This window comes from Maniola jurtina, chromosome 3 (genome assembly GCF_905333055.1).
Source record: "Maniola jurtina chromosome 3, ilManJurt1.1, whole genome shotgun sequence".
NCBI lineage: Eukaryota > Metazoa > Arthropoda > Insecta > Lepidoptera > Nymphalidae > Maniola > Maniola jurtina.
In genome coordinates this window covers 11,968,119-11,985,737 of record NC_060031.1, presented here as the reverse complement: position 1 = coordinate 11,985,737, position 17,619 = coordinate 11,968,119, and the positions used below count along the sequence as shown (strand labels likewise).

Sequence of the window (17,619 nt, the reverse complement as noted above, 5' to 3'; positions counted from 1 at the left end):
TCATATCACATTCAAAATTCTGTTCCCTATTTATTATCTGTCAACGATGAAATATACTGCTCACTAGTGGTGTTAACAAAATGAAAAGTTAGATGTGTAATGGCATAATAAAGCATCATATTCGGCGACACAATTTGGCTCTGGAGTGGCGTGTTAAATTATGAAAACACTCGCCGTGCCATGTGCCATGATGGAATATGCTTGACGCGATGTAAATATTCCAATAAATTATATAAATAATTAGACGTTGATAAAATTAGATATCTAGGAAATGTTCCGTCAAGAAATAGCGCTAATTGTAGTTGTACATAAACGTAAAGAGCTTTGACGCTAATTTTCTACGCTAGACAGTTAGGGCGATTCACACCAATTGCGTACACGTGACACGTGCCTAGTGACGCGCGTAAACCCCTAACTGCGTGCATACGTCCACGCTTTACGCAAGTGGTGTGCCATGTTTCATACAGTTTCATACATTACAACGCCATGGTACGCGCTACGTCTACGCTTACACAGCCTGTGTGAACGAGCTATTATAGACGACGCTGTCCTTTCCAGCAGCCATTGCTGGCGTGAACTTACTTCACGTCGTCAAAACAACGCCTCACTCTTTATCACCCTTTTAGTTTCAGTCTGACATGGAGTACTCCGTCCACGTTTAGGATGGCTCTGTACAGTTGCAACTCCATGCATTAGACTTGATAGATAGCGGCACCCGATGAACAATTGGCGATCAATCACTTACGCAGGCGAAATTGCACATCTTACAGTACCGACGCAATGTCATCTGCATAGCGGTATTGTTGACCCCCGACCCAAAAAGAGGGGTGTTATAAGTTTGACGTGTATATCTATGTATCTGTCTGTGGCATCGTAGCTCCTAAACTAATGAACCGATTTTAATTTAGTTTTTTTGTTTAAAAGGTGGCTTGATCAAGAGTGTTCTTAGCTATAATCCAAGAAAATCGGTACTGTCGTTTGAAAGGTTATCAGTTCTTTTCTAATTACTGTAACTGTAACTGTAATTACGGCACTTGTCGGGGGTGTTATTGTTATAAATTTTTAATTTACAATTGTATCAGATAACAGATATGCTTAGATAGACAGAACTTAACAAACTTAGTTCTCCTTCACAACTCTACCACAGGACAGTGAAAAACCGTGAACTTTGGCATCCTTATGTGTCGACATTCAATTTATTCACACGACGTATCTTCTTGACGTTTCTAATCCGAACCGCTAAGGTGTGGAATGGCCTTCCAGCGTCCATATTTCCTGCCACGCATAAACTAAATACCTTCAACTTCAAACCAAGAGTGAATAGGCTTCTTCTCAGACTTGGGCACGTTTCAACGTACAATAGCACCAATTTTGAATAAATGATTTTGATTTTTTGACTCTAACCTAGACCTCCATTGCTTTTTAAGCTTGTCTTTAAGCGCAAGCCTATCACGCAGTAAAAAAAAATTGGAATACCTATGTTACGATCTATCAACCCCAACTTCGATGGTATTTTGATCAATATAACGATTTGTATCTTGTACCTATCGCTACACATGGAAACTATCCAACGTCATGATTTCATTTACTTAATTGATTTTACAACATTTGTCGGAACTGTCTTTTATGTTTATGCCAAAAATAGTTAATTATAGACGGGCAAAACAAAACCCTGAACTATATTAGGGTGTAATGGCATTTATCCAATGGAGTGTTAATTAATTTATGTAATAAATATAAAGCGAATGGGTACTAAGTATGACCTACCTACTTGTTTGTTCGACACCAAAGGTGTATCTTTCGGTTAACCAAACGACCTGTATTCCCAAGACACATTATTGTTTCCAGTGCAGTGATCCAATATAACACTGGAACACTATGGAATTATGTTAGGCAAGGTGTAAGGACAACGATACAACAGCGTTTTTAATGTAAAGAGCAATTTAGATCATTTATGGACAGTTAAAGATTGGATAACATTGCCGGTTATCCGTTCCAATCTAGTGCTGGAGTAAACTAATAAACTAACAATAAATATTTTTATTATTTATTTATTCTGATACAAGTTAGCCCTTGACTGCAATCTCACCTGTTGGTAAGTGATGATGCAGTATATGTAAGTGGGCTAGCCTGGAAATGGTATGGCAGTTGTTATTAAACCCATACCTACCCCTTTGGTTTCTACACGGAATCGTATATTGTTCATGAACTAGACACATTACAAAAAAAAATATTATATCCAGGGCTTAATTTACGATTGCACTAATTACACAATTATACATTTTACAGGAGAGTTGTTTAAAGTTTAGATTATCAGCATCATCATCAAGATCAACCCATTGCCCGCTCACTGCTGAGTATGGATCTCCTCTCAGAAGGCTCATTGCGGGTTTTCAGTTTCACATACCTTTGAATAAATTAAATTGAGAATACATAATATCCATACAGATGATAAGATACAGAACACATCCAACACACAGGAAAACAAATGATATCAAAACCTTAGTTCAGATTATGATAAGCACAAAAATGGTAGGAAATTTCAATGGTTAATATCTCGTCGAGATTTGTGATCAGATATGCTATTTACTGTTTTTGTGCTAGTTTTAATTTGAACTTTCCTCAGCTTTCCTGTAAAACCGACAATACTGCAGTTAGTGTGATTCAAGAAGGCTCTTGCAAGTTGCAGGGATAAACATCTAACAAAGTTTCTGTACCCTGGCTTCTAGGAAAACTTGCAAGGAACTTGATCGTGATTAAAAATCACTGGAAAACTTCAAATAGAAATAACATCAAATTACATAATTACTAGGAATGTAGGATTTTAATTTTAATTTGCATCGACATAATATCATATCTGTGAGTATTATTCTGACGGGATATCGTCCCCCAAAACAATTTCTACGATAAATTGACGAAGCTATTGAATAAATATTGAAACTCAGAAGTCTTATAATTTTATTCTTAATCCTCTTCTACAATCTCACCTGCTATAGTTTTAATTTATTACTTTACGATGCCCACAATTTCGTCCGCATACGTTTTGAGTTTCCAAAGTCCTGTGGGAACTCTTATATTCTTGGTATTCCGAAATGAAATGTAGTACACATAAGAAAAAGAATCAAATATGTATAGAAGGAGAAGAGAATGTATATTTTATTATGTTGGTAGATATGGATAGTATGGGTTAGTTAGATAGATTCTCGAGAATGCTAATTTTCATTGGCTCCAGCAAAATATGGAAACCCTAACCCAAGACAACATATTGCGACCTTAACAATAACTTTTAAAAGAGAATGCGTGGCCAAAATCAGATTAATTGTAGTTTGTGCGGGATGAATGAATCCGAGCCAACCTGGGCGACATAGTTGCGCGTATTAAACTAGTCGCTCAGTTTATACAGTTGAAAGGGCTTGTGTTCCTTGTATTGTGGTTCGGCATTGCCTACTACCTCTCTCTATTCTTTTAAATTCATACAATGGTAATATTTTTTTGTGTTTTGTGAAGTGTTTGTATTAATATTTTCAAGTGCTTTAATTATATTTAAATTAAACTGGGAACAATTAATATAATTAATGCAACTTATGATAAAGTGTTTAAGGGTAAACATGCAATTGCGACTTACTCGAAAATATGAGCATATAATGTTTGATTTAAAACGTTCTGGTGTGTTAGTGGTTCACGACCTACCGACAGCTAAATTATTGAAATTCTTCTGTCAACTTTTTTAAAAATATTGAAGCAATGAAAATAAAACACGACTATTTCTTAATTACCATAGTTTTCTATTATTAGGGCAAATACAGGAAAAGGTTTACTGTTTTAAGTGTGCCATCGGATTTTCCATTCTTTAATTTAACAAAGTTATTATAAAGTTGGTTTTGTTTTGAAAATATGAATAAATGTGTGGGCACACTATACTACGAATTCTTCGCTATAATTTCTAGCTTCAGTGGCTACAAATAACGAAACGGCATGACAACGTCGCATGTAACGAGTACGCTAACAATATTTTGGCCAATTGGCTATTTTCAATGAATATATTAATTACAGGACACTCCATGTGAACTTTTTAAACTGCATAAAAATGTTTGTATCGATTTCTCACTAAGTAGATTTTTTTATGGTAATCAAAAATTAATGGTTTACAACCAGCATTTAAATAACGCTTCTATGAAATTCATTTGAAAAATCCGGTTAAGTGCGTATCAGCACACTCATAAAGTTAGAATTCCGTCCCGTAGTTTACTTAGTTCCGTACCTTATTAGTGGTCTCACAATTATTAGTCATGATAATTTTATAACTTCATTATATCCTAAAATTGTTGTTTGTATTTTATAAAAATTGTGAATTAATAAAATGTACCTAGTCTTTTTTAATTTTAAAAATTTTGCTAGTTTTTGAAAGTTTTCCACATTGTTTCCCATCGCTAAGTGCAAGCTCTATTATTTTGAAATTAAAAAGTTCGAATCTACCGTTTCTATTTACAGCTGTTTTTGTTATTTTCGTTAAATTATTCAGTGGTTCAATTATAATAATTATTATATCAAACTACGAGCATCACCAGTTTATTATACTGAGTATATTTATTCGTAGAAATGTTTATTAGGTACCAATTTTAAATGCTGAAACTTTTATGTTTACAGGAAGAACTCAACAAAGACCAGCTTATCAGTACGTATCTCATTGAATTATTTATTAACCTATTCGAATGGTTTCATATTATCATATGAAAATATAATTGATATAGCTCAATACAAATATCTTTTTTTGACACAATTTCAGTTGTACAAAAGACTAGAATAGGATTGCACTAATAATAATTGTGATGTGTTTATTTGATTGTGAAACTATGCATTATCAAACTTTTCACTCACTTTTGCATTAATCTTAATTTAAAATCAACAAAGACCTAAGAAAAAGATAAAATATCAAAAGTTAATTAGTATTATTTAAACATAGTATTATTTATAAAAATCTTAACGCAAATATAAATTCTTTTAACTTATTGTAATCATTAGTTTTTCTATTCTTAAAACTTTCAGTATTATCTAGTGATTAAGTAATGAGATATTTATGAACTTTTGAAAACTTTTCCTCGTAGATTTACCAGGACTTGATTTATATTTTAATATTTATTATATTTTGAATTAACTTATTTTCCAGTTCTCAAAAAGGCCTTCGAGGCTTTTGACCATGAGAAAAAGGGCTGCATTGGCACAGTGATGGTTGGGACCATCCTCCAGATGTTGGGACACACCATCACAGATGACATCCTCAAAGAAATCATCGATGAAGTGGATGCGGATGGTTAGTCAGTTTTGAAATATCTATGCTTCTGCTATAATACCATACTAATATATTATAAGAGCCAAAGTGTGTATGTATGTTTGTCTGTCTGCCGGTCACCACACCACAGTTTAACCGATTTATGATGAGGTAATCCAATTTTGCTAAATCCCAGGGACAAACAACGGCTACTTTTTATTACGGATAATAATAATTAATCAAAGAGATCGCACAGGATTCTTAAAGGCTCATCCGGTTAAACGACTTATATGAAATTCAATAAGTAGAGAGGTACGTCCTGGAAATCGTTCATATCGATATATTTTCCGGTAAAAAGTTGTCTATGCAACATTTTACACCGGAAAAGCAAAGAATTCTCACGGGATTATAAAAAAAACCTACATCCACGTCGTGGGCATCATTAGCTAGCAGTCATTATACAAAAAATATTTACAAAGAAATATGTATGTATAGCTACTTCATTTTGCTATATCTATGACTAACTAGCTGATGCCCGCAGCTTCGCCCGCGTGGATTGGTCAGATCACCTGCAGCATCAGGATTGAGGAGTAGGACTCCAAATTTTTTATGAAACAATGTCGCAAAGTTCCTCTATCGATTAAAAAAGAAATGACGCAAATCGGTTTAGAAATCTCGGAGATTTCGGTGTACATAGGTAGAAAAACACAACTCCCTTTTTGAAAGTCGGTTAAAAAAGTAGCCTATTTTACTTCCTGGTCAATTCTCTACTTGTCTGTGAAAATCCCGTCAAAATCGGTTCAGTCGTTCCCAAGATTAGCCTTTTCAAACAGACAGACAGACAGACAGACAGACAGACAAAAATTTTAAAAACGTGTGATTCAGTTATAGTATCGTTCAAATAACTATATAACCTTAATATGCGGTAGTTATTTCGAAATTACAGACAGACACTCCAATTTTATTTATTAGTATAGATGACTTATTATGTAGTGATGATAGAGTTATGTCATGCCAGCGCACCAAATGAAATATTGACCATTTGCAGTTCACGTTGCGGTATTAAATTCCTGTTAATTCGGCGACATAACAATGATTTATGCTTTCGATCTTGATTGACGATTAATTTCCTACTAATAAATGATAGAAACTCTCCAGCCGCGTTTGAAATTAATTTGTAGTATTTAGATGATATCGATCGACAAAGTCCAGTCTCTCCATATACAATAGGTGCATTATTTTCTAATGCACACTTATATACTAATATCATAAAAGCGAAAGTTTGTCTGTTTGATTGCTAGATATTAGATAAAATATATTTATCAATGGTTATCAATTTCAGGTTCCGGCGAGCTGGAGTTTGAGGAGTTCGTGACTTTAGCATCTAGGTTCATGGTTGAGGAAGATGCAGAGGCCATGCAAGCTGAACTGAAGGAAGCATTCCGTTTATATGATAAGGAAGGTACTGAAAAAATATTTTAAGTTCTTGAAGTCCTAAAGTGGACCTTCTATTTAGGGCAATTTCTTAAGAAAAAAAAATTTCTTCTTGTAATTGACATTCGGACGCTTTGAAGGCACACAGACCATGCTTTTCTTTGTTGAACTGTTTTACAAGAACCTGAGTAGGCACTTATTTTAGAGAGATCGAATAGCACGGAAGCTTAAAGTTTTCGATCGTAATGGATATCCAGCTTTATAATATGTACCTACCTACTCGCCAATGCTCACTGAGTAACGTGGTGGGTTTGAACTTCTTATGAAACTCTCTCTCCCTCTTCTTTCTCTATAAGAAGAGAGAAAAATATATAATTTTAAGTACCTATCTTACTCAAAAAGTTTCTTCCAGGTAACGGTTACATCACAACGGCTGTTCTCCGAGAGATCCTCAGAGAGCTCGACGACAAGATCAGCCCCGCAGAGTTGGACATGATGATTGAGGAAATTGACTCCGACGGCTCTGGAACAGTTGACTTCGATGGTACGTATATCATATTATCTTGTTATATTTGTATAAAAACTAGTTGATACCCGCTACTTCACTCCAGTAGATTTCGATTTTGTAGGGGCTCTTTAATTTTCTGGAATTGAAATCCTATTCAAAATATTTTTATTCAATTAAACTATCCTACTCCTTGTCTATACCCTTCATAACAGACTTATTACATCCACAAAAATAACTGGCATCCTTCTCTAAGATACAAGTTATTTTTGTGCCAAACTTAAAGATTGGTCTGATTTTTGTCTTATTCGAACTTGACAGATTCACTGGCGTGTGTCTTGATTGCGTTGCTAAACCGTGATAAGGTAACAGACGGACAGACACACACACTTTCACATTTTATGTTATTTTAGTGTGAATTAATATTTGTCTGTTCCTTTGTTACCCTGTGCGTTCACAAATCTTTCATTCGATTGTGTTGAAATTTTGTACAGTTGTTGTTGGAACTTGCGGATATTGCCATCAACGTACGATGAGTGATGAATCTGAATAATAAAAAACCTGCCACATAAAAGTCTAATAATAAAATAAGAATATGAACCTCAAGAAAACATCTATAAGCATTTTTTTCATTTGTTTCCAGAATTTATGGAGGTCATGACCGGAGGAGACGACTGAAAAACAAATCTGAATTGTTACTTAGGTTCTAAGATATTATTTCTCCGTATATACTTAGGCCATCTTGGTTTTTTTTAAATATAATATTTATAATAAAGTTTATTTTATGATTCCATTTTGAAATGTTAACTGTTTTCTTGTTTTTGAAGAAATTTAATAAAGAATCAGATCTTCTTCGAACCAAAAAGGCATAAGTGTACACGTAGACGATTATAAAATAAAAACATTAATTATATTACAAGAGTCACATACCTCATATTGTTTTATGTGAAAAATATTATTAAAAAATACAGTATTAATTTATAAAACTCATTGTTATTTTATTTTACCCCCGTATTATGAATTATACGAACCCAAAATCGTCGCAGTTGAAGTAAATCTTGAAGTCGTCCTAGAATGTGATGGCTAGACCTCGTGAGCGTAGATCTGAGAACCATGGAGGGCAGGTACAGAAAAGTGGACCCCACCTAGTTTTATGAAACGAGAAGATAATTATGTACAAAGTACAATCCAAGGTTTTTTAAGAGGGGTCTCTCCGTCACTCGCTCCATACAAACGTAGTTCGTCTCTCATTTGAATACTAACCAATCATACTCTATGGAGTTTTGTAAAAACGTTCCGGGAACTAATATCTATGCCTGTGGTTTTCCAGATTTCCGTTAAAATATTCGGTTTCAAAGTTATGCAGTCTTAAAGATTCACACACAAACCTTTGAGCCCATGTAATTTTAAAACTACATATTTTTAGAAAAATCTAAAACACTACAGGCACAGATATTAGTTTCTAGAATATGTCTGCAAAATTTCATGGACTTTGGTTGCTTAATATTCAAATGAAATTGGGACTACGATTGTGTGGAGTAAGTGACGGAGAGAACCCTGTTAAGTAAGTACATTATCGCTAGCTACGTAATGATTTATTTTCTGTATCTACTTACCTGTAATGTACTAATTTCCCCGGAATGCTTTCGCACCCCCTAAGTACCTACGGTGTAAACAGCTGAAAAGAACTGTAAATTCTCACGCCATAAAATATATTATGGTGATATTTAAGTGTAGTTTTTCATCTCCTGTATAATTATATATTTATTAAAAACAGTTTCATAATTAGCAAGAAACAGTTAAAAATTATTTTGCTATAATCCGCCAACAGAAAAAATCTGTATGGTCAAACATGCAGTTACAAGCTAAGCACCGCTTACCTCCCCAACCAAGCAATAAAGCCAAGTTCCCAAGCAAGCACTGCCACCACCACTCACATGCACCACCACACAAGACTTTTCCACTACTCTCGACGCACGTTTCGCCCCGACACCGGAGCATCCTCAGGAGATTTCGACTTTACAATGCTGTATTGTCAAGTTACTTGACTTTTTAACTGTTTCTTGCTAAACATGAACTTCCGCAAAGTAACGCCTGATTCTATCCAATAGTTTCATAACTATTCAGTAGGTACCAATTTCCTTTAATTATCATATTAATTAAAACACTAATTAGCCTCGGAAAATCGCAATTAACACTGTATCTCAAATAAAATTACATGGTAGTCGACTACAGCAATGAAAATTAGGGTAATTTAGTACCACAAACGTTCAATTTTAACTACAAATTGTAGAATAAGTAGGTTTATACAACAGATCCATCAATGCAAACATAAATGCTACTTCTTTTTCTAACCCGGGGTATAAAATAAATCCAAAAAGCTAAATGTTTGTTTATCGTCGAGGTCAGATGCAATTGCAGTAATATTTTATTTAGAGCTACTTTGCTACTTTCAAGCAAAATATTCTTGACATTCCAAAATATTATATGCTACGCTCTGCTGTAAATTCCATTTCTAAATGTAATTTTGTATGTCAACGCTATAGCGAGAAAAATTGCTTCGTATGCACGTATAAGTATTGTAAATAATATACAGCTATCTTGCAGTCGTCTGATTGAAACTGAATACCCGTGTACTAGGGGTTCAATTTGAAGGAGACGCGACACTGAGTTTTAAAAAACACTTCGAATTTTGCCCCTTGAGTGAATTACATTATGTACTTGCTCTACATTTAGATCGATAAAATTAATAAGTTATTTTATTAACCCCCGACCCAAAAAGAGGGGTGCTATAAGTTTGACGCGTGTATCTGTGTATCTGTCTGTGGCATCGTAGCTCCTAAATTAATGAACCGATTTTAATTTAGTTTTTTTTTTTGTTTGAAGGGTGGCTTGATCGAGAGTGTTCTTAGCTATAATCCAAGAATATCTGTTCAGCTGTTTGAAAATTATTCAGCTCTTTTCTATTTACTGTAAAGTGTAACCTTCACTTTTCGGGGGTGTTATAAATTTTTAATTTACAATTGTATTTAATTTACCTCTCTGTAGTTGGTTAAAAACCAATTCAATTATGGTAGGAAAATCAGTCAAGTGCGAGTAAGCCTCGCGCATGAAGGGTTCCGTACCATCGTACAAGAAATAACACTTAATTTTTTTTTGAAACTTTTTTGAAATAAAAAAAAAATACTTTTCAAAATGGCTTTTAAAATTTTTATTATTTGTTGTTAAGTATTGCGGCAATAGAAATACACATACACATACTGTGAGAATTTCAACTCTCTACCTATTACAGCTTATGTGATTCAGCTCACTGACAGACAAATGGATGGACGGACGGACGGAGGCTTAGTAATAGGGTCTAGGAATTTATTCTTTTTTAGGGTACGGAACCCTAAAGAAGAATATATTCGTGCGGGGAATCGATACTCGTGAGTGTCGAAGTAATTCGATTTCCGGCCGCGGGATTGGTTGGCGTCGAGAAAATTAAACCCTTAAACCAATTTTTACCTCTCTTGGATTTTCTTGCCTTATTGGCTTAGATTTTCTGAACATTGTTTCAAGAAAATTGTAATTTTTATTTTGCTTCATATTATTATAATGTTCCTTGCTAAAATTAAAAGCACTTTGCGTTTATACAGAGCTTACAAGAAAGAAATATTTTAAGATTAACACATGACCCCACATACATTTTATTATACGTTTGGTTCTAGTGGCCTTTGAAAAACTAGGAAGCTACAATTCGACGCCATAATTAAGGTAGAGTAGTCATTAAGGTAAGTAAGTAAGAATTAAGTACCCACGACACAGGATTACCTAGTGAGAAAAAATTGCATAAGCTGTATTTGGTTACTTAATATTTTTTAATTTTTTACATTTTCATTTTCATAATAGGTAGTCGTAGATTGTGAAATAGCATGCAATAATGATAGAGCAATGTCAGCAAAGTGGAATTTCTATTTGAATATTATTTTTTAAATAAATTGTTTATTGTTAAAAAAAAAACAAAGATCCATGTATAAGTATCTTCTGCATATTAAAATGTAAATTCACAATTATTATACTAATTAATTAAGTATAGAGAAAACCGAATGTCCCTAAGGTAGGTACAGACCTGTGTTATGGACGACTGTGATCGAAGCCTGCTATTATTTGCTGGCTTTTGTACCACGCACAATACAATGCAAACTATGCAATCTATGCAAACTTTTCAACCGTAATCCAACTAAAACTTTGAAATTAATAGTGGGTTTCCAATATTATAATAACAATCCATTCAAGCGATCCAATCCAGCTCTGAATTGCTTCTGGAATAACGTTGACAGCATTTTGATTCGTACGTACAGTTTAGTGAGCCCAGAGATTAATTTTCATCCAGTGTTATAAATTCACGGAAATAATGTAGGCGGTAGACGCTGTCCATTGCAGCTGCCAGTGCTAGAGTGGACTTACTGTGATTCTGAATTAGAATAATGCAATAATTAATCAATATTTAGATAGTATGATATTTCCGGTCGATATAGTAACGGGTTATAACAGTACACGTGAATACAATCAAACGTTTTGAGCTACGATAATTGATTTTATAACATTTGTTGGAACTGTCTTTTGTATTTATGCCAAAAATTTATACACGGGGTAGACAAATCCCTGAACTATATAAGGGTGTAATGGCATCGATCCAATGGAGTGTTAATTAATATATGTGTAATAATTAATTTATCATGAATCTTATGAGTAGTCGGCGCATGGGATGCCTGTTTAGCGAACACGTAATAATGCATTTCTTGGTTCACCAAACCTCTTGTGTTCCCAGGACATTTTTTTAATACCATACAAGATACATTACAATATTCCAGTTTGATAATTCTAATTTAGCGCCAAATCAACTCTGGGGTAATTTATCTGGACAATATTTTATTTTATAAAATAGGTTTTATTTCGAAATTCACCATGTTACCACTAACAGGTTATAATGATTTTCAATATGTTGCAAATGAAATGCTGTTTCTTTCAGTCTAGCGCTGAAATAAACTTAGGTACCTACTGGATTGCAATTATGTGAATTAACATTGCTATTAAAAATACTTTAGTGTCGTCAAATGTTAAAAATTGACCATAAATAAGTAGTTGCGACAGTTAATATAAATAGGTATATACAAGTGTAAATTAAAAATTTATAACACCCCCGACAAGTGAAGGTTACAGTAACTAGAAAACAGCTGATAACTTTCAAACGACTGAACCAATTTTCTTGGATTATAGCTAAGAACACACTCCATCAAACCACCTTTCAAACAAAAAAACTAAATTAAAATCGGTGCACTAGTTTAGGAGCTACGATGCCACAGACAGACAAAAAAATACACAGATACACACGAAAAACTTATAACACCCCTCTTTTTTGGGTCGGGGTTAAAAAGGAGACCGATCGGCTGACTGACTGATTTATCAACGCACAGCTCAAACTACTGAATGGACCGGGCTGCAATTTGGCACGCACACAGCTATTATGATTTAAGTAAACAACTGATTTTTTTCATTGTTTAAAGTATAAAATTTGTGTAGTTCACGCGGAAGAAGTCGTCATGAGCTAGTTTTATTTTTATTTTTTTATTCATTGTAGGCGAGCGCTTGACCACAATCATACCTGATTGAAAGTGAAGATGTGGCCTAAGACGGGACGTGTTCATATACCTAGAATAAATACCTAGATACAGATAAATAGAAAAAATAGAATAGATAGATAGAATAAAATAGAGATAGAATTGGTTCCATTAAAATATGGACACCCTAATCCAACAAAACGTATTTGCAGCCTTAACAATAACTTTAAAAGCGATCGCCTAGCCAAAATCCGATTACTCGTGGTTTGCGTGGAATGAGTGAATCCGAGCCAATCTGGGTGATATAGTCGCGAACCTGAAACTAGTCGCGCAGTTTATACAGCTGGAAGGGCTCGTGTTCCTCATATTGTGGTCCGCCATTGCCTACACCCTATCGTTGTTCTTTTAAATTAAAAAAAATGGTAATAATTTTTTGTGTTTTGTGCAGTGACTGTCACGAAATTTTAGTATTAATTTTGAAGTGTTTTATTTTATCCAAATTAAAAAAAACAGTAAAAGTTAACGATGAAGTGTTTAACAACAAACGTGCGACTGCAGCCTACCACAGAATATATAATTTAAAAAAAAATATGGAGCTGATCATAATAATTCGATAAAGTATTTCAATTCTTATTTCAACTTTTGAAGAGTCATCGATATAAAATGTAGTCGATGAATTCTTCATTGAAGAGTCAAAGCCAAGATTTGTGTTTGATTATGCGATGTTTGACGACCTGCCTGGCGCAGTGGTGAACACGGTGGTCTTATCAGTGGGAGGTCCCGGGTTAGAAGGGAATTTTATAATTTCCTTTCTTAAATGGTCTAGTGGGAGGCTACGGCCGTGGCTAGCTAACACCCTATCGGCAAAGCGGTACCACCAAGCGATTCACCGTTCCGGTACGATGCCGTGTAGATAACAAAGATGTATGGGCTTAATAAAAACTGCCATACCCTTTCCAGGTTAGCTCGCTACCATCTTATCACTTACCACAAGGTGAGATTGCAGTCAAGGGCCAACTTGTATTTGGATAAAAATGAAAAAATGTTTTCAAAAACTGAGAAGCTTATGGGATGATAGAATAGCATTTTGAATGAATATAACGCTTTTATAAATTTCAAAGCTTACAACAAGTACCTAGTAGACATAATAATATGTACTTAATAATATTTTAATCCAATGTTTAGGTATAATTGATAATATGTCATTTATTTATGATGTCACGATTATCAATACCTACTATGAATCAAGGACTATTTAATTTTGATTTTAAATAAAAACCCTCCTATGCCATACATTTTGTGAATAATAAATATTAAATAGTCTGTTGTATGCAAATGCTCAAAAAACCCAGATTTTCAAAAAACAAAAAAAATATGATATCTAGAGTTTTAATCTGCAGCTCTTATTTTTAATTTTTTGCTTATTGCCATTGAGGGATTAATTATAATAGTCATTATATCAAATAATATATTCATTACTGAATTTTCATGTTGAAATTTTCACGTTTTCAGGATGAACTAGACAAAGACCAGATCGCCAGTAAGTATCTCATTATTTAAATATGTAATGGCTATTTTGTTTGTTTAATTAACAATAACCATCCATGGATTTAAACGATATCCTGAAGCAAGCTAAAATAGATTAAACAACTTCTAAGTAGGTGATCGAAATTGGTGTTAGAGCCACAAAAGACGCATGCAATTCAATATTAATGTATCTCTCTACGAAATAACTTTCACATTGGGATCAATTTTTTCGGAGATCACCCTTTACATACATGCTAACTTGCTAAACAATAAGGCCGCCTTTGCACACAATTGTTTTTTTCTGTTTTCTTCCTTTTGTGTTGTTTTCCTTTTCATGTTATTGTGTGCAATAAAGACTTCATCTATCTAACTTTAATATCTTTATAGTATAGGTACAGAGACTTTTATTCAACTTTTATTTTCCAGTTCTCAGGAAGGCCTTCGATGTTTTCGATCATGAGAAAAAGGGCTGCATTGGCACAGTGATGGTTGGGACCATCCTCCAGATGTTGGGACACACCATCACAGATGACATCCTCAAAGAAATCATCGATGAAGTGGACGCGGACGGTTAGTTATTACTTATTACTTATTACTATCTATATTTTCATATACCTATTCATATATTTTTATTATTATACTAGGTGATGCCCACGACTTCGTTCGCGTGGATATAGGTTTTTTAAAATTCCCGTGGGAACTCTTTGATTTTCCGGGATAAAAAGTAGCCTATGTGCTAATTCAGGGTATAATCTATCTCCATTCTAAATTTCAGCCCAATCCGTCCAGTAGTTTTTGCGTGAAGGAGTAACAAACATACACACATACACACACACATACAAACTTTCTCCTTTATCATATTAGTGTGATGTGATAAGAAGTCAATTTTCTTTTACAAGGGAACAAAGTAGATACCTCATAAAATTAGTATTTCAAACAACCTCTAACGTCTAGTACATTGGATTGTTTAAACATTGAATTATTTTGTTACTTTTAATTTGTTACTTTTCTAGCTAAATTGTTGGTCAGTGGGCGATTTGAAATCCAAAATATCGTAGGTTTCAAATTCATTTATTGCACACATTCTAGCACAAGTATTACGCTTGTTTGAAGAAGCAAGTATGATATAAGTAGGTAATATCCAAATAGCATGAGCCCTTATAACCAAAGAGCATGTCATAGTGGTAAAATTCAAATTATATAATTAGAATACCAGTAAATCTATTATGGTACTGTAGTACTTCCTTGAATAGAATGTCTGATGATAATTATGTATTAGGAAATTCCCCTTGAATAAATAGTTACGACAAGCAATAAGCAGCGTTTAATGTCAACAGACTTGCTGGCGTAAAACACATATTTCAGTCAGATTATACAACTTTCAAATCTATGAGCTTTTATAATTAAGACTAATTGACCGATTTGGCTCGTCGACAAATAATAATTATCAAAGAGATTAATTGAAACTCATTCCAAGTGTAATTTCGTCACGATAAGTTTGAAAATACTTTATCTTTTTACTATAGGTCACAAAATCCACTTTTATATTATGATGAAGCTCAAAGACAAGTTGGGCACAAAACCCAACTTCAGTTCATTTTTAAGTTCAGTAAACTTTTGCTTTCGCTCTACACAATATAAGCTGTTTTTAACCCCCGACCCAAAAAGAAGGGTGTTATAAGTTTGACGTGTGTATCTGTGTATCTGTGTATCTGTCTGTGGCATCGTAGCGCCTAAACGAATGAACCGATTTTAATTTAGATTTTTTTGTTTGAAAGGTGGCTTGATCGAGAGTGTTCTTAGCTATAATCTAAAAAAATTGGTTCAGCCGTTTAAGAGTTATCAGCTCTTTTCTAGTTTTCTTGTAGAAAAGAAGGTTAGATAACCGTTAGTTTCATAATATTATGTCAATAGACAAATGTCAAGCTGTCAATATGGACGTTGCCTAAATACATAATTATTTATTTTGAAGTTTTGAAAATGATGTTTTGGAAAACTCAAATACTTTGGATCGTCGGGGGTGTTATAAATTTTTAATTTACACTTGTTGCATATTTTTTTGAAGCAGATAATAATCAACTTCGGTCGATCATGTCAAATATATTAATTTATATTTTCCTTTTCTCTTGATTTGCTCCACGAGAATTTAGTTAGGTGTTCCGTGACCTAACGCTTAGTTATCCCGGAATAAAAAATATGCTAAATGTATTCTTCTAAAGGTAGTAGGTATATAATTAAACGTTATACAAAACGGTGAAATCAATTAGTAAGTAGTTAATGCATAAAGAAGTAAAGACAAAGTGATATTCCTTCGAGTATTTCGCCAACTTAGACATTTTTTTGGTTTCCATAATGAGTAGGTACTCGTACCTACTTCACAATCTAACAAGGCATCGCATTTAGGGATTTAAATATCAAGTGAGATACTGGATCTCATCAAAGACGGCTGAGGGTTATCTATTTATGATGTGTATGCTATTTCGCGTAAATAGCTTAGTACGATGTACCTAAACAAAACTTTGTGGGAATAGTAAGGTATTCTAACTATGTATTACATATTCTGTGGATCCACGTTCGCTGTAATCTACATAAAATAGTTAAGAGGGGTCTCTCCGTCACTCGCTCCATACAAACGTAGTTCCAATTTTATTTGAATATTAAGCAACTAAAGTCCATGAAATTTTGCAGACATATTCTAGAAACTAATATCTATGCCTGTGGTTTTCCAGATTTGTGTTAAAATGTTCGGTTTCAAAGTTACGCGGTCTTAAAAATTCACATACTTATAAATCTTTGAGCCCCTATAATTTTAAATCTACATATTTTTAGAAAAATCTAAAACACCACAGGCACAGATATTAGTTTCTAGAATGTGTCTGCAAAATTTCATGGACTTTGGTTGCTTAATATTCAAATGAAAATGGAACTACGATTGTATGGAGTAAGTGACGGAGAGAGCCCTGTTAAGCATAAAGGTCAAAGCGGAAATCAGACGTCTATTTTTAGAACTCAAGTTCGTTGTCATTGGGATCGACGACCACGTTGCTATATATCTAAGCTAGAAAAGTTACATAAGAGAGTTATTGCATACATTTTTAAAGCCCGCTCTTCACTTTTACTATGACACCCCACGAACGTTCTAAAACAATAAAGCAGAGGTTTAACGCCAGTGCTCGCGCTTCGTTCTTACAGGTAGGTACAGAAGGCTCACTTCACGAAGACGTTTTAATAACTAGTGACTCTTTTTACGACTTAATAAAGTGCAATTCAGCTGGCATAAA

General features: G+C 34.0%; 3 protein-coding genes and 2 long non-coding RNA genes across 7 annotated transcripts in view; 3 read left to right on the top strand and 2 right to left on the bottom strand.

Moving 5' to 3' along the window:
- Positions 1 to 1,393: 1,393 nt before the first annotated feature.
- Positions 1,394 to 11,991, bottom strand: LOC123881171. Its single transcript, XR_006799427.1, has 3 exons — positions 11,978 to 11,991; positions 8,429 to 8,431; positions 1,394 to 2,766 (listed from the first exon to the last, which is right to left on the bottom strand). It is a non-coding gene; the product is annotated as an uncharacterized LOC123881171 (long non-coding RNA).
- LOC123881168 (troponin C, isoallergen Bla g 6.0101-like) lies at positions 3,343 to 8,099 on the top strand. Its single transcript, XM_045929796.1, has 6 exons — positions 3,343 to 3,481; positions 4,648 to 4,675; positions 5,168 to 5,311; positions 6,612 to 6,731; positions 7,116 to 7,247; positions 7,852 to 8,099. Exons 1-6 carry the CDS (start codon positions 3,479 to 3,481, stop codon positions 7,884 to 7,886), a joined length of 462 nt encoding a protein of 153 aa, XP_045785752.1. The 5' UTR covers positions 3,343 to 3,478; the 3' UTR covers positions 7,887 to 8,099.
- LOC123881167 (troponin C, isoallergen Bla g 6.0101-like) overlaps positions 3,444 to 17,619 on the top strand; it is a 20,054-nt gene continuing 5,878 nt past the window's right edge. Inside the window, exons 1-3 of one of the 3 annotated variants that reach the window (XM_045929795.1) lie at positions 3,444 to 3,481; positions 14,324 to 14,351; positions 14,765 to 14,908. In XM_045929795.1, coding sequence (XP_045785751.1) covers positions 3,479 to 3,481; positions 14,324 to 14,351; positions 14,765 to 14,908 — 175 coding nt within the window. In that variant the 5' untranslated portion in view covers positions 3,444 to 3,478. Of the gene's footprint in view, positions 3,482 to 13,096; positions 13,234 to 14,284; positions 14,352 to 14,764; positions 14,909 to 17,619 lie in introns of those variants that run through there. The other 2 variants (XM_045929793.1, XM_045929792.1) reach the window with 2 other exon arrangements.
- Positions 13,091 to 17,619, top strand: part of LOC123881169 (troponin C, isoallergen Bla g 6.0101-like) — a 21,830-nt gene continuing 17,301 nt past the window's right edge. Inside the window, exon 1 of the mRNA XM_045929798.1 lies at positions 13,091 to 13,233. Coding sequence (XP_045785754.1) covers positions 13,231 to 13,233 — 3 coding nt within the window. The 5' untranslated portion in view covers positions 13,091 to 13,230. The remainder of the gene's footprint in view (positions 13,234 to 17,619) is intronic.
- The window catches only part of LOC123881170, a 17,194-nt gene continuing 14,725 nt past the window's right edge, over positions 15,151 to 17,619 (bottom strand). Inside the window, exon 3 of the long non-coding RNA XR_006799426.1 lies at positions 15,151 to 15,804. This is a non-coding gene — a long non-coding RNA (uncharacterized LOC123881170). The remainder of the gene's footprint in view (positions 15,805 to 17,619) is intronic.